General features: G+C 37.7%; 1 protein-coding gene and 1 pseudogene across 8 annotated transcripts in view; one reads left to right on the top strand and one right to left on the bottom strand.

Moving 5' to 3' along the window:
* LOC105500004 (COMM domain containing 10) overlaps positions 1 to 14,994 on the bottom strand; it is a 269,943-nt gene that overhangs the window by 120,053 nt on the left and 134,896 nt on the right. Inside the window, exon 6 of one of the 8 annotated variants that reach the window (XM_011772908.3) lies at positions 8,513 to 13,109. The exons of the other annotated variants lie outside the window; for them this stretch is intronic. Within the exon in view, the coding sequence (XP_011771210.1) occupies positions 13,104 to 13,109 (6 nt within the window). The 3' untranslated portion in view covers positions 8,513 to 13,103. Of the gene's footprint in view, positions 1 to 8,512; positions 13,110 to 14,994 lie in introns of those variants that run through there. 8 annotated transcript variants of the gene reach the window in all.
* Positions 13,169 to 13,266, top strand: LOC112423380 (U6 spliceosomal RNA; annotated as a pseudogene).

The raw sequence follows: 14,994 nt of genomic DNA on the forward strand, positions 1-14,994 counted from the left end.
TTGATTTGAGGCTATAAACTGAGGTTTAAAAAAACAATGAAAATTATGTGTGAGGTGTGTATAAATGTTGTAGAAAAATTATCAAAATAATCAAGACTGCATATGTGTAAGTGAGACGAGGGAGCCAGGAGGGGGCATCAGTGGTTGGTTGTAAAGCCTTCCGGGTAATAAGCACAAGGAAAGTACCCATAGCTCTGGGCTAAACTGACTTGTGAATCTGCACTTAGTATTTCTACTTCTCCTACTGACTCAATATATAACCTAGGCAAGTCATGTGATCTCCCTGTACTTCTTTATGTGATTCTACTCAAAGGGTAATTGGCTATTTCACAGGGAACTATACTTTAATCTGCACTGTACTGCACTGTCAGAAAGGTGAATAAAGTGGCAGAATCCTTCCATGAATTTTCTATTTCAAAGAAAATAAAATTCTGGGGCCAAGCACGGTGGCTGACATCTGTAATCCCAGAGTGCAGGGAGGCTGAGGCGGATGGATTGTTTGTGCTCAGTTTGAGACCAGCCTGAGCAACACAGTGAGAACCTGTCTCTACAAAAATAAAATAAAATAAAATAAAATAAAAATTAGCCAGGATTGGTGGCACTCAAGTCCCAGCTACTCAGGAGGCTGAGGTGGATGGATCACTTGAGCCCAGGAGGTGGAGGTTGCAGTGAGCCAAGATCACACCACTGCATTCCAGCATGGGCAACAGGGCAAGATCATATCTCCAAAAAATAATTCTGTTTTCAACTCCACTTATAATTTGGCAAGAAAAAGAAAAAAAGTACTCTAATTTCATGTACTGTTTGGGTAAAACATTAATACAATGACATTGTGCAAAGTAATAAATGTTGTCCTAGGTGTTAATGTCTTACTAAGTCTTCAAAGCACACTACTACCAAATGGATGCTGAATGAATGAAATGAATTTTACAGTCTCTTCCAAAACTCAAAATTCTATGATTGTAATGTAGGCTACGCAAAATTTGATAAGGCAACCCCACATTAAAAAACGCCGAAGGGTTTACTTTAGAATAAATAAATATTTATGTGACAGAAACACTAAACTTTCTTGATTATATACTTCTGATATAAATTACTGAAAATCTGTAAGGAGAAAATACTCACAAAGTTGTTATTTGTATGTAAGCACATATTGAAAGAGAGAAATACAGATATAGCAATGCTCCTAAGCTTAATTTAGTAAATCATACATCACATTAAAACAATATCCATTTTTTTAAGGTTTTGTTCAGTGTCTTCTTGATAAATTTGAAAATTAGTAATATGATGTCTTTATATATGAAGATGAAGATTTATCATTTAGAATATACTATATTAGCTATTTTTCCAGTCATCATATAGACTGTGAAAAGCCATTCATACACATATTTAGTATTTCTGTGACTAACGGCAAAAGGGATGTTTGAATATAAGTATGTACTGTGCACAGCCTTAAATAATAAACATTTTTTTTCCTTTTTTTTTTTTAAAAAAGCACCAGTAGAACATCAACTCCATAATCCTGACTCTTTAATATCATGTGATAATAATCTACATTAACCAAAGCAGGAATCACAGAGTTAACAGATTTGGCTATTAAGTTTTTTTTTTTTTAACATATTTACTTTTCCATAAGTTATTGGGGTAGAGGTGGTATTTGGTTACATGAGTAAGTTCTTTAGCGGAGATTTGTGCAATTTTGGTGCACCCATCACCCAAGCAGTATACACTGCATTATATTTGTAGTCTTTTATCCCTCACCACACCCTCCTCACCCCAAGTCCTCAAAGTCCACTGTATCATTCTAATGCCTCTGTGTCCTCATAGTTTAGCACCCACAAAACAGTGAGAACACACAATGGTTGGTTTTCCACTCTTCAGTTACTTCACTTAGAATAATAGTCTCCAATCTCATCCAGGTCACTGAAAATGCTGTTAATTCATTCCTTTTTATGACTGAGTAGTATTCCATCATACACACACACACACACACACACACACACACACACACACACACACACCCCAGTTTCTTTATCCACTCGTTGGTTGATGGGCATTTGGGTTGGTTCCAAGACTTTGCAACTGTCAATTGTGCTGCTATAAATGTGTGTGTGCACAAGTATCTTTTTCAAATAATGACTTCTTTTCCTCTGGGTAGATACCCAGTAGTGGGACTGCTGGATCAAATGGTAATTCTGCTTTTAATTCTTTAAGGAATCTCCACACTGTTTTCCACAGTGGCTGTACTAGTTTACATTCCCACCAGCAGTGTAGAAGTGTTCCCTGATCACTGCATCCATGCCAACATCTACTGTTCACTGATTTTCTGATTATGGCTGTTCTTGCGGGAGTAAGGTGGCATTGCATTGTGGTTTTGATTTGTATTTCCCTGATCATTAGTGATGTTGAGCATTTTTGCATATGTTTGTTGGCCATTTGTTGTATCTTCTTTTGAGAATTGTCTATTCATGTCTTTAGTCTACTTTTTGATGGGATTGTTTTTTTCTTACTGATTTGAGTTTCATTGTAGATACTGGGTATTAGTTCTTTGTCAGAGGTGTAGACTGTGAAGATTTTCTCCCACTCTGTGGGCTGTCTGTTTACTCTGCTGATTATTCCTTTTGCCATGCAAAAGCTCTTTAGTTTAATTAGGTCCCAGCTATTTATCTTTTTTTTTATTGCATTTGCTTTTGGGTTCCTGGTCATGAAATTCTTGCCTAGGTCAATGTCTAGAAGGGTTTTCCAATGTTATCTTCTAGAATTTTTATAATGTCAGGTCTAAGTCCTTAATCCATCTTGAGTTGATTTTTGTATAAGGGGAGAGATAAGGATCCAGTTTCATTCTGCTACATGTGGCTAGCCAATTATCCCAGCACCATTTGTTAAAAAGGGTGTCCTTTCCCCCACTTTATGTTTTTGTTTGCTTTGTCAAAGATAAGTTGGCTGTAAGTATTTGGGTTTATTTCTGGGTTCTCTATTCTGTTCCATTGGTCTCTGTGCCTATTTTTATACCAGTGCCATGCTGTTTTGGTGACTATGGCCTTATAGTATAGTTTGAAATCAGGTAGTATGATGCCTCCAGATTTGTTCTTTTTTGTTTAGTCTTGCCTTGGCTATGAGGGCTCTGTTTGGGTTCCATATGAATGTTAGAATTGTTTTTTCTAATTCTGTGAAGAATGCTGGTGGTATTTTGATGGAGATTCTGCTGAATCTGTAGATTGCTTTTGGCAGTATGGTCATTTCTACAATATTGATTCTGCCCAACCGTGAGCATGGGATGTGTTTCCATTCGTTTGTGACATCTATGATTTCTTTCAGCAGTGTTTTGTAATTTTTCTTGTAGAGGTCTTTGACTCCTTGGTTAGGTATATTCCTAAGTATTTTATTTATTTATTTGTTATTGTAAAAGGGGTTGAGTTCTTGATTTGATTTTCTGCTTGGTCGCTCTTGGTGTATAGAATAGCTACTGATTTGTGTACATTAATCTTGTATCCGGAAACTTTGCTGAATTCTTTTATCAGTTCTAGAAGTTTTCTGGAGGAGTTCTTAGGGTTTTGAAGGTAAACAATCATATCGTCAAACACTGATGGTCTGAATTCCTCTTTACCAATTTGGATGTTCTTTCTTTCTTTCTCTTGTCTGATTGCTCTGGCCAGGACTCCCAGTACTATACTGAAAAGGAGTAGTGAGAGTAGGTATCCTTGTCTTGTTCCAGTTCCCAGAGGAAATGCTTTCAACTTTTCCCCTTTCAGTATTATGTGGGCTGTGGGTTTGTCACAGATGACTTTTATTATATTATGGTACGTCCCTTGTATGCTGATTTTGCTGAGAGTTTTAACTGTAAAAAATGCTGGATTTTGCTGAATGCTTTTTCTGTATTTATGGAGATAATCATGTGATTTTTGTTTTTAATTCTGTTTACATGGTGAATCACATTTACTGACTTGTTTATGTTAAGCCATACCTGCATCCCTGGTATGAAAACCACTTGATCATAGTGGATTATCTTTTTGATATGTTGTTGGATTTGGTTAGCTGGTATTTTGTAAAGGATTTTAGCATCTGTGTTCATCAAGGATATCGGTCTGTAGTTTTCTTTTTTGGTTATGTCCTTTCCTGGTTTTGGTATTAGGGTGACGCCAGCTTCACAGAATTAATTAGGAAGGGCTCCTTTTTTATCTTGTGGAATAGTGTCAAAAGGATAGGTACCAATTCTTTGAGTATCTGGTAGAATTCTGCTGTGAATCCGTCTGGTCCTGGACTTTTCTTGTTGGTAATTTTTTAACTTACCATTTCAATCGCACTGCCTGTTATTGGTCTGTTCAGGGAATCCAATTCTTCCTGATGTAAGCAGCTAAGAGCTGTATCTTTCCAGAAATTTCTCCATCTCATCTTGGTTTTCTCGTTTATGTGCATAAACGTGTTCAAAACGGCCTTGAATGATCTTTTGCAGTTCAGGGGTGTCAGCTGTAATATCTCCTGTTTTGTTTCTTAGTGAGGTTATTTGGATTTTCTCTCTTCTTTTCTTGATTAGGCTTGCCAATGGTCTATCAATTTTATTTATCTTTTCAAAGAAGCAGCTTTTTGTTTCATGTATCTTTTGTACTGTTTTTGTTTCAATTTCATTTAGTTCTGCTCTGATCTTGGTTATTTCCTTTCTTTTGCTGGGTTGGGGTTTCGTTTGTTCTTGTTTCTCTAGTTCCTTGAGGTGTGACCTTGGAATGTCAGTTTGTGCTCTTTCAGTCTTTTTGATTTAGGCATTTGGGGCAATGAACTTTCCTCTTAGCACTGCCTTTGCTGTATCCCAGAGGTTTTGATAGGTCGTGTCATTATTGTCGTTCAGTTCAAAGAATTTCTTAATTTCCATCTTGATTTCGTTTTTACCCAATGCTCATTCGGGAGCAAGTTATTTAATTTCCATGTATTTGCATCGTTTTTAAGGTTCCTTTTGGAGTCGATTTCCAGTTTTATTCCACTGTGGTCTGAGAGAGTGGCTTGATATAATTTCAATTTTCTTAAATTTACTGAGGCTCGTTTTATGGCCTCAATCATATGGTCTATCTTGGAGAGAGTTCCATGCACTGTTGAACAGAATGCATATTCTGTGGTTGTTGGATAAAATGTTCCATATGTATCTGCTAAGTCCATTTGTTCCAAGTTTAAATTCATTGTTTCTATGTTGACTTTCTGTCTTGATGACCTGTCTAGTGCTGTCAGTGGAGTACTAAAGTCCTCCACTATTATTGTGTTGCTGTCTATCTCATTTCTTAGGTCTATTAGCAATTGTTTTATATATTTTGGAGCTCCAGTGTTAGGTGCATATGTTTAGGATTGTGATATTTTCCTGTTGGACAAGGCCTTCTACCATTATATAATGTCTCTTTAACTGCTGTTGCTTTAAAGTTCGTTTTGTCTGATATAAGAATAGCTTCCCGTTTGCTTTTGGTGTCCATTTGCATGAAATGCCTTTTTCCACCCCTTTACTTTCAGTTTATGTGAGTCCTTATGTGTTAGGTGAGTCTCCTGAAGGCAGCAGATAGTTTCTTGAGAGTTCTTATCCATTCTGTGGTTCTGTATCTTTTAAGTGGAACATTTAGGCCATTTACATTCAATGTCAGTATTGATATGTGAGGTACCATTGCATTCATCGTGCTCTTTGTTGCCTGCATACTTTGTTTTGTTTTTGCTTTTTAATGTGTATTTTTGTTTTATAGGTCCTGTGTGATTTATTCTTTAAAGAGGTTCTGTTTTAATGTGTTTCCAGAATTTGTTTCCAGATTTAGATCTCTTTTTAGCAGTTCTTGTAGTGGTGGCTTGGTAATGGTGAATTCTCTCAGCATTTGTTTTTCTGAAAAAGACTATCTTTCCTTCATATATGATGCTTAGTTTCGCTGGATACAAAATTCTTGGCTAATTGTTTTGTGTGAGGAGGCTGAAGATAGGGCCCCAATCCCTTCTAGCTTATAGGATTTCTGCTGAGAAATCTGCTGTTAATCCGATAGGGTTTCCTTTATAAGTTAGTTACATGGTGCTTCTGTCGCACAGTTCTTAAGATTCTTTCTTTCGTCTTAACTTTGGATAACCCGATGACAGTGTGTCATGATCTTTCTGTGATGAATTTTCCAGGTGTTCTTTGTGCTTCTTGTGTTTGGATGTCTACGTTTCTAGCAAGGCTGGGGAAGTTTTCCCAGATTATTCCATCAAATATGCTTTCCAAGCTTTCAGAATTCTCTTCTTCCTCAGGAACACCTATTATTCTTAGGTTTGGTTGTTTAATGTAATCCCAGACTTTTTGGAAACTTTGTTCATATTTTCTTTTTTCTTTGTCTTTGTTGGATTGGATTAATTTGAAGACCTCATCTTTGACCTCTTAATTTCTTTCTTATAATTGTTCAATTCTATTGCTGAGACTTTCTGGAGCATTTTGCATTTCTGTAAGTTTGTACAAAGTTTCCTGAATTTTTGATTGTTTTTTCTTTAAAGTGTCTATTTCCTTGAATATTTCTCCCTTCACTTCTTGTATTATTTTTTGGATTTCCTTGCATTGGGCTTCACTTTTCTCTGGTGCCTCTCTGATTACCTAAATAACTCACCTCCTGAATTCTTCTTCAGGTAAACCAGGGATTTCTTCTTGGTTTGGATCCACTGCTGGTGACCTAGTGTGATTTTGTGGGGGCGTGTTAAAGAGCCTTGTTTTGTCATATTACCAGAATTGGTTTTCTGGTTCTTCTCATTTAGGTAGACTCTGTCAGAGGGATGGTCTAGGGCTGAAGGCTGTTGTTCAGATTCTTTTGTCCCACGGGGTGTTCCCTTGATGTAGTACTCTCTCCGTTTTCCTATGGACATGGTTTCCTGTGAGCCGAACTGCAGTGATTACTGTCTTCTGGGTCTAGCCACCCAGCAAGTCTACCCAGCTCCTGGCTGGTACTGGGTGTTGTCTGCACAATATCACATCCTGTGATGTGAACCATCTATGGGTCTCTTCTCCGTGGATACCAGCACCTGTTCCAGTGGAGGTAGCAGGGGTGGGGTGGAGTGGGGGACTGGGGGGTGGGGGGTGCAATGGACTCCGTGAAGGTTCTTAGCTTTGGTGGTTTAATTCTCTATTTTAGTGCTGGTTGGCCTCCTGCCAAGAGGTGGCGTTTTTCCAGAGACCATCAGCTATAGTTGTATGGAGAGGGACCAGCGGTAGACAGGAGCTTAGAACTCCCAAGATTATATGCCCTTTGTCTTCCACTACAAGGGTGGGTAGGGAAGGACCATCAGGTGTGATACCTAGCAGGGCTAGGTATGTCTGAGCTCAGACTCTCCTTGGGTGGGTCATTGCTGCGGTTGCTGTTGGGGAAGGGGGTGAGATTCCCAGGTCACTAGAGCTGTGTACCTAGGAGGATTATGGATGCCTCTGCTGAGTCATGCAGGTTGTCAGGGAAGTGGGGGAAAGTTGGCAGTCACAGGCATCACCCAGCTTTTATGCAAACCAAAGGGCCAGTCTCACTCCCACGGAGCCCCCCAACAGCCCCAAGTCTGTTTTGAGGTGGTGGGTGAGACAGGCTTGAAAACTTGCCCCAGGCTATCTGCCTCTCAGCTGTAAAAGAAAAGGGTTTGGTTCCCTTACCTGTTGAGTGTGCACACCAGATTTGTGTCCTCCCCTGAGTTCTGGCCAGGAGGCTTCTCACCCTGTTCAAATTGTTACAAAGTTCAGCTAGAGATTTCCTTCTCTCTGTGGAGTTTTATCCCTTGCTCCCCTGGCCACTCTCCTGATGGATCCCTGTGGTGTCATGCAGGAATGGCCTGCTAGGGGACCCAGCGAGCTCCAGGGCCTTTCTGCTGCTTCCTTCACCCCTATATTTTGTTCAGCTCTCTAAATGGACTCAGCTCTAATTAAGGTCAGAAACTTCTCCTACAAAAAGACCTTCAGCTTCTCCAGTGGGGGTGTGTGTTTGGGAGAAGAGGGTCTCCCTTTCCCACTTCCGCAGTTGGGGCACTCGCAGTATTTGGGGTGTCACCTGGGTCCTGCAGGAGCAGTCTGCTTCCTTCAGAGGGTCTGTGGGTCCTCCGGGATTGCTGGTTTGTTCTTGTAGTCAATCTGGAGCTAAAATTCACAATGCAAGCCACCACACGCTGCTCTGTCCAGAGCTGCAATCTAGTCCTGCCTCCCATCTGCCATAATCTGATAAGAGCAAGTTTTTTAATATAGAAAGTAATATTACATGCCGGGCGCGGTGGCTCAAGCCTGTAATCCCAGCACTTTGGGAGGCCGAGACGGGCGGATCACGAGGTCAGGAGATCGAGACCATCCTGGCGAACACCGTGAAACCCCGTCTCTACTAAAAAATACAAAAAAAAACTAGCCGGGCAAGGTGGCGGGCGCTTGTAGTCCCAGCTACTCGGGAGGCTGAGGCAGGAGAATGGCGTAAACCCGGGAGGCGGAGCTTGCAGTGAGCTGAGGTCCGGCCACTGCACTCCAGCCTGGGTGACAGAGCGAGACTCCGTCTCAAAAAAAAAAAAAAAAAAAAAAGAAAGTAATATTACAGCTCTGTATGTCTAAGATTATTTATCCATGAACTTATTCTCCTTGATAACGGTGGCAAGTGGTAAATACCTTTTTCAAATATGTATCAATTATTCTAAATTCTGTGAATATGAATAGCTTTTAAAATGTTCCTCTGTACTGTACGTTATTAATAAAAACAAGGACAATAGGCTGACTTGCCCACCATCTATGTGGCTATGTACATTTATCCTGGCATATCTGTGTAGCTTTCATTGAGATCGGTTTTCGTAATGCACAGTCTCAAATTGAGGGGAATTCTTTGCTTATTATAACATTTCCTAATATTGACTCAATCAGCCTACCACTCTAAAGGGCCACAAGTTATGACAGGACTTTTAAAGTGAAGTGCTAAATATCTGAATACAAAAACAAAATGAAAATGCTTGAAATTTTATTTGTAGCTTAATTAGTCCAAGCTGAGCAGACCCTCCAAGCAAGCCATAAGATCATGATGCAACTCTGTATAGCAGTTAGCAGCCCCTGCAAATATACTTTATTCTGACAGAATCTACTTTGACTCTGTTTATTTTTAAACAGATTCTGACCCTCACTTACTTGACTGGCTGCCCCTCACAAGAAGAACTATACATGATTTTTAACACACACACAGGCACATCTCATTGAAAAATGCATTACATTACAAAAATATATTTTCTTTAAGTTGAAAAAATCTTAAACCAATTTCCCCACAGAAATAATGTTATGAGTAGTAGTTAGACTTCCAGACTAGTTTATAAAATTTAATGTGAGATTTTATTTAATGTGTTCTTAGTTGAACAACAGAACACTTTTGACCTCTTAATTCTAGCTAGCTGGGGACCATCAGGAACAGGCGTAGCAAAAGGGCAGTGTTTATTAGTACCATTAATAGTACCGGTGGTAACAATATCAGCCGCCATAATAATATTATGGAACACCCACCATGTCTAAGGATCATAATAAATGCTTTACCTAGTTGATTTAATTTCCATAACTACTCTATGAGATAGGTATTATTATTTTCATTTTACAGGTTAAAAAATGGGCTTTTGAAAAACTAAGTGACTTGACTAAGGTCACATAGATTAGAAGTGGTAGGGTCCCAGGACTCACACTTAGGTCCACATAACTTCTAAAGTCCATGCCATCTACCACTTTCCTACACTGCCAGGCTTCAAAATACCCACCTTCCTTCCCATGGCCAAAATTCCCAATCCTTCAATAAAAGTGATCCCAGCTACATAATAGGAGAAACCATTCTGATCTAATTCACACTGGATATAAATGACTCAATCTTGCCAGAAGTAGTGTTTTCATCATCTAAAAAAGAAAGCAAGTTAACCCAACTGAATTCAATTATGGTATATTAGGTAGTGAAACAAAAGTAAGGAGGGCAGTTTTCAACGGGAAACTTAAGCCCTACTTAAGAAGACATCTATACCTGTCTGAGTGCATCTTTTCTTTTTCAGAAATACCACTATGCCATTCAGTGTGATACTGAGAGACTCATCAATCATGTGGCCTTCCTTACACAAACTCTAGTAGTCATGAGAACCAAGCAGGGCCAGTACATTTTTCCCCCTGTAAATTACTAATCGCCATTGGGGAAAACAACAGTCAGTCATACTTATTTGAAATGCAGAACTGTAAGAATGATACACATGTGCACATAGGCAATCCATGGAGAAGCCCTGTCAGAGAATAAAGCCAACACAGAGGAAAGCCAAACCGAAGAATGCAGAAACAAAACTGTGTGGTGCTGGAACCCTTGGATTCTGCCATGGCTGAGGCTAGAGATTCACCTCTTGTTTCAATGTAGCTGTTTGAGCCAATCAGTTTCCTATATTTGATTACGTTAATCTGTGTTAGGTCTCCGGTGCCAGCACTCAAAAGAGCCCTCACTTAGAAGACTCTTGAGGTCGTGTTTTCTAGGCAGTGCTTTTGGAAGTTCTTTTCTTTACCCATTTCAACACCCACAGATATGGTACAAGCAAGAAGGAAAATGAAGAAAATTTCAATTTCAGATCAGGAATGACAAGTAAATGCTAAATACAGGCATTTATGAATGGTGTTGGGAAAGTTAAAGAAAGTATTGATAAATATATTTGCCTACTTAGAATATATACCAAAATCTGGAAATAGCATGCTTCTGTCATCCATAAACTCATAATGTTTGACAGAAAATCACAATATTATAATGTCAAAACTGTGGAAAGTTATATAAGGCAACAGGGTGTAAAATGTAGCAAAGTGCTTATTATAAATAGAATATTTAGTTCTAGCGAATTTGGTAATATGTTTAATTTGACTTTTAAAAATACATATTTTACATGACTTAAATATTCACTTAAAGTGTTTGTTTCCCAACTTGTACTCTATCAATTTAAATTATCCTGAAAGTAAACATGTAGCTATCTCAAAGTTTTATAGAACTTAAGGTCTGAGTTTTCATTCTTATCTTTCAGGATTAAAATTTCAGCTTAAAATTATTAGTTACTTTCCTTGTCAATAATATTTCGGGTACAAAAGTTACATGTAACTAAAATATAAATAAGAGGTATTCCTCAAAACGTGGTAGCAATACTTTATGATTCCAACTCAAGATGATTTAGCATTTATATTCCAAAGAAACAGAGAACCCTTGGTTGCCAATGACAGAAAATCTAACCCAAACTGGCGTAGGCAAAAAGGCAGTGCAATGGGTCATGTAACTGAAATTGTAGGATTGGAAATAGTTTTAGAAATAGCTGGATATTTATCAAACTATAAAATATGGTAGCAATTTCTGTATATATGTGTACCACTCAGTTGTATTTAAATGCACATAAAATTATTTTGTATATAAATAGAATTCCACAACATAAATACACTGTCACTATTATCTGTTCCTCCGTATATTAATCAATCATATATTTTAGCTGCATATTTAACTTTCAAACAGTTCCTAATCATAAAAGTTTCATAACATTTTCTACTAGGTATATATTTAGGCCTCAAAATATACCATCAGGACTCAGTTTCTCTCCCTCCATCCTCTCAGTTCTACTTTCTGATATTTTGGTCTTCTTCTCAGCTCCATGTGATGTGTGAGGCTGCAGTGCTTGAAGCTGCAACAGCTATCGTTCAGTGGAGGTATCCTGATATATACTCATCCAATCTCAACCAATCACTGTGTTGAAGGAGATAAAGTGTGATGACTGCTTAGGCATAGGTCACATACATCATCTCTGAGTTGGTGGAGGTAGCCTTACTCTAACAGCAGGAAAGGGAAAGATTCTTCAAAGAAAAATCAAGGGATGTTTTTCAGAAGGTCAGGAGTACATGCCTAGTACAAATTATTTCCTTTCATAATAAAGATAATATTAATAAACAGTAACAACTAAAAACATGCTTTAAGTTGTTTTCATCTTGCTAAAATATATGAACAATTTCTTGAAGATAGTACTGTTCATTAGATTTTCACTACTGTTTTCTTCTGATGCCATGACTTAAATGATGTAAACTTTTATTTCCTCTTTCTTAAATTCCCTTTACAGTGTTAACTGAAATTTAGGGTTTTGGCAGCTGTGACTATAAAAAGGTAGTAAGATATTTCCAAACAGCTAGGCATTAAGACCCTAGCTTTTTCCAAGGGAATTGTACTAGTCCAGTTGTTGGTCACAAAGAATGGAAGTGATTTCTGGTTAAGTTAAGCAGGAAAGAATTCAGATGGCACACAAAATGATGAAGCTGAAGAACAGACTTGGGAAACAAGATGGCACTAAAGAAGATTAGGAAGCCAGAACTGCAACCAAAATCACGCCGGAAAAAAAGACAGCCTAGGAAGCCTCTGCTGAGAATATGGCACCACCACCACTGCTGGAACCAGTATCTCCACTGGTATGAGATACTGGATGCTGCTCCAGCCACTAGAGGCTGAGGTGGGAGGACTGCTTGAGCCTGGGAATTGGAAACCACTAGAAGAATAAAGTCTAAACTGTCCCTACTTCTTTGCATTACTTTTCCTAGATGTGAAGTCTCATGCAGAGATTTCCAACTGGTTGACGGAAACTCTAGCTGTCACAGGAAGTCATATGCCCCAAACTCTAGCTGTCACAGGAGTTATGAGAGGAACTATCTGCCCCACTTTGGCTCCCGCAGAGGGAGGTGGAACCTAAGGCACTCAGCATAAACCCTAACATACAATGAGGCATCAAGAAAATTTTTATTCTTGTAAAATACTTTAAGGAATTATGTGGCAAATGTTGTTTTCACAATGACATTATGTGACTGATAGCACAATCTTCATTAATAACAAACACATGGGCTGGGTGTAGTGGCTCACGCCTGTAATCCCAGAACTCTGGAAGGCCAAGGTGGGTGAATTGCTTGAGCTCACGAGTTCACAACTAGCCTGGGCAACATGGAGAAACCCCCTCTCTACAAAAAAATACAAAGATTAGTCAAGTGTGGTGGTGCACAGATGTAGTCTCAGCTACTCAGGAGGCTGAGGTGGGAAGATTGCTTGAGCAGAGAGGTGGAAGTTGAGCTGAGATTGTGCCACTGCACTCCAACCTGGAGGATGATAGAGCTAGACCTTGTCAGAAAGAAAAGAAAGAAAAGCAAAAGAAAAAAGAAAAGAAAGATTAAAACCATGTGCTCATTTACTTCAGCAGCATATATACTAAAATTGGAAAGGTACAGGTAAGATTAGCATGGCCCCTGCACAAATTTATGAAGTGTTCCATTTTTTAAAAAATAAAATAAAAACTATTAAAAAGAAACACAAGAAAGATATTCCTAATATCACACAATTGTTGGTAGAACAGAGGCAAAAACTGATTACTTAAATCAACCTTATTGGCTCTAATTATAGCAAAAAAAAATTCCATGCCCGCCACCCCCAGTGTATTCTGCCTGTAGAACATACTTGAAGTCAAGTGGACTTGATAAGGCAAAAACAACAAACCTAACAGGTAATCAAAGCTTGTCCCTTAGGAGTTAATCATGACAGGTCATGGACAACTTATTTTCCTTTCCCTCATGAGTGCTAATTGGTCAAATAAAATCAGTCACTAACTGCAAAGTAGGTACCAATGTTCATCTAGGTTAGTTTCCATTATAGCTACTAGAAACTAACAGAGTAAGCCTTCTGCTGTAAACTGACATAATGATGTTTTAGGTCACCCCTAAAGATTCCTGTCCAGATCTGAATCTATACTTGAAAAAGAAAAGCTGTCACTTGGTTCCTATATTACCAAACTGCTTCTGTGATTACAGGGTAAAGTCCCTTATTATTCTCTCAGAATTCTACCCAAGACACATGACTATAACTTAAATAAAATAAAGTATAAGACATAAAGAAAGTATTTTAAAAAACACTGTTTATAACATAAAGTTATTTAAGTGTAAATACTTGGAATCCAGCAATTTTATTTATAAAAATGTTTGGTTGAAAAAAAGAATTTAATTATTATTCTACGCTTTCTCAACACAGTTGAATACAAACTATATTCATTTCCAAATTTCTGTTGCATATTTAAATTAGAATATACTACAAATATATTATATGTAAATATTAATATACGAAGTAATTTAGAGAATGTTAATACATGAAGAAATTTAGAGATCATTTAATCTACTTTGTAGCAGTAGTCCAAATCACTCTTCCTTGTTACAGCCATAAATAGATAGGTTGCTGGATATTTTTTTTACATCAAAATCTTTACACTAAAATTTCTTCAGAAATTAATTCTAATACTATTTACCAATCCATCAAATATGGCAGCAATCTCTATACATATGTATACCATTCAATTATATTTAAATGCATATACAATTATTTTGCATGTAAATAAAACTTACAAAACAAATACACTGCCACTGCTATCTGTTCCTTTGTATGTTCATTAATTTATCATACATTTTAGCTAAACATTTAGCTTTCAGATAGTTCCTAAGTTTCATAATATTTCATTTATTCTACAGCATTAGGAGCTCAAAAGGGTCTAATATATTCAGGAAGAAAACAGACTTTCTGGGGTCTCTTTAGAACACATGTATTCCTATACTGTTTTTAAAGTGTCTTGTTTTGGTTTTTAGAAACCTTTTTTTTTTTTTTTTCTTTTTTACTTTAGGATATACACTGAGTAGTACTCAATAAATAATGAGATTTGATTAAAAGTGCCATAAGAAACAAAATACTCAGCTTCCTAATATTTGAAATTATTACATATTTATAGTTATTTTTAAAGCAAAAAGGAGAGGACAATAAAGGAAAAGTATATAGTTGTGCACCTATGATGCATTACTGGCTACAGTGCTTAATAACTCTAGTGGAATCACTAATAGTTTTTATCCACTTAAAATTCATTATGCTGCTAAGGAAAAACACTCTAATAAGGCCAAGGACACAACTGATGCACTGAACTTGGAAAAGCTACAGTTGTTAATTTATTCAGTCATTTCTTCAACAAATATTT

Source organism: Macaca nemestrina, chromosome 6 (assembly GCF_043159975.1).
Source record: "Macaca nemestrina isolate mMacNem1 chromosome 6, mMacNem.hap1, whole genome shotgun sequence".
In the NCBI taxonomy this organism is placed as follows: Eukaryota; Metazoa; Chordata; class Mammalia; order Primates; family Cercopithecidae; genus Macaca; species Macaca nemestrina.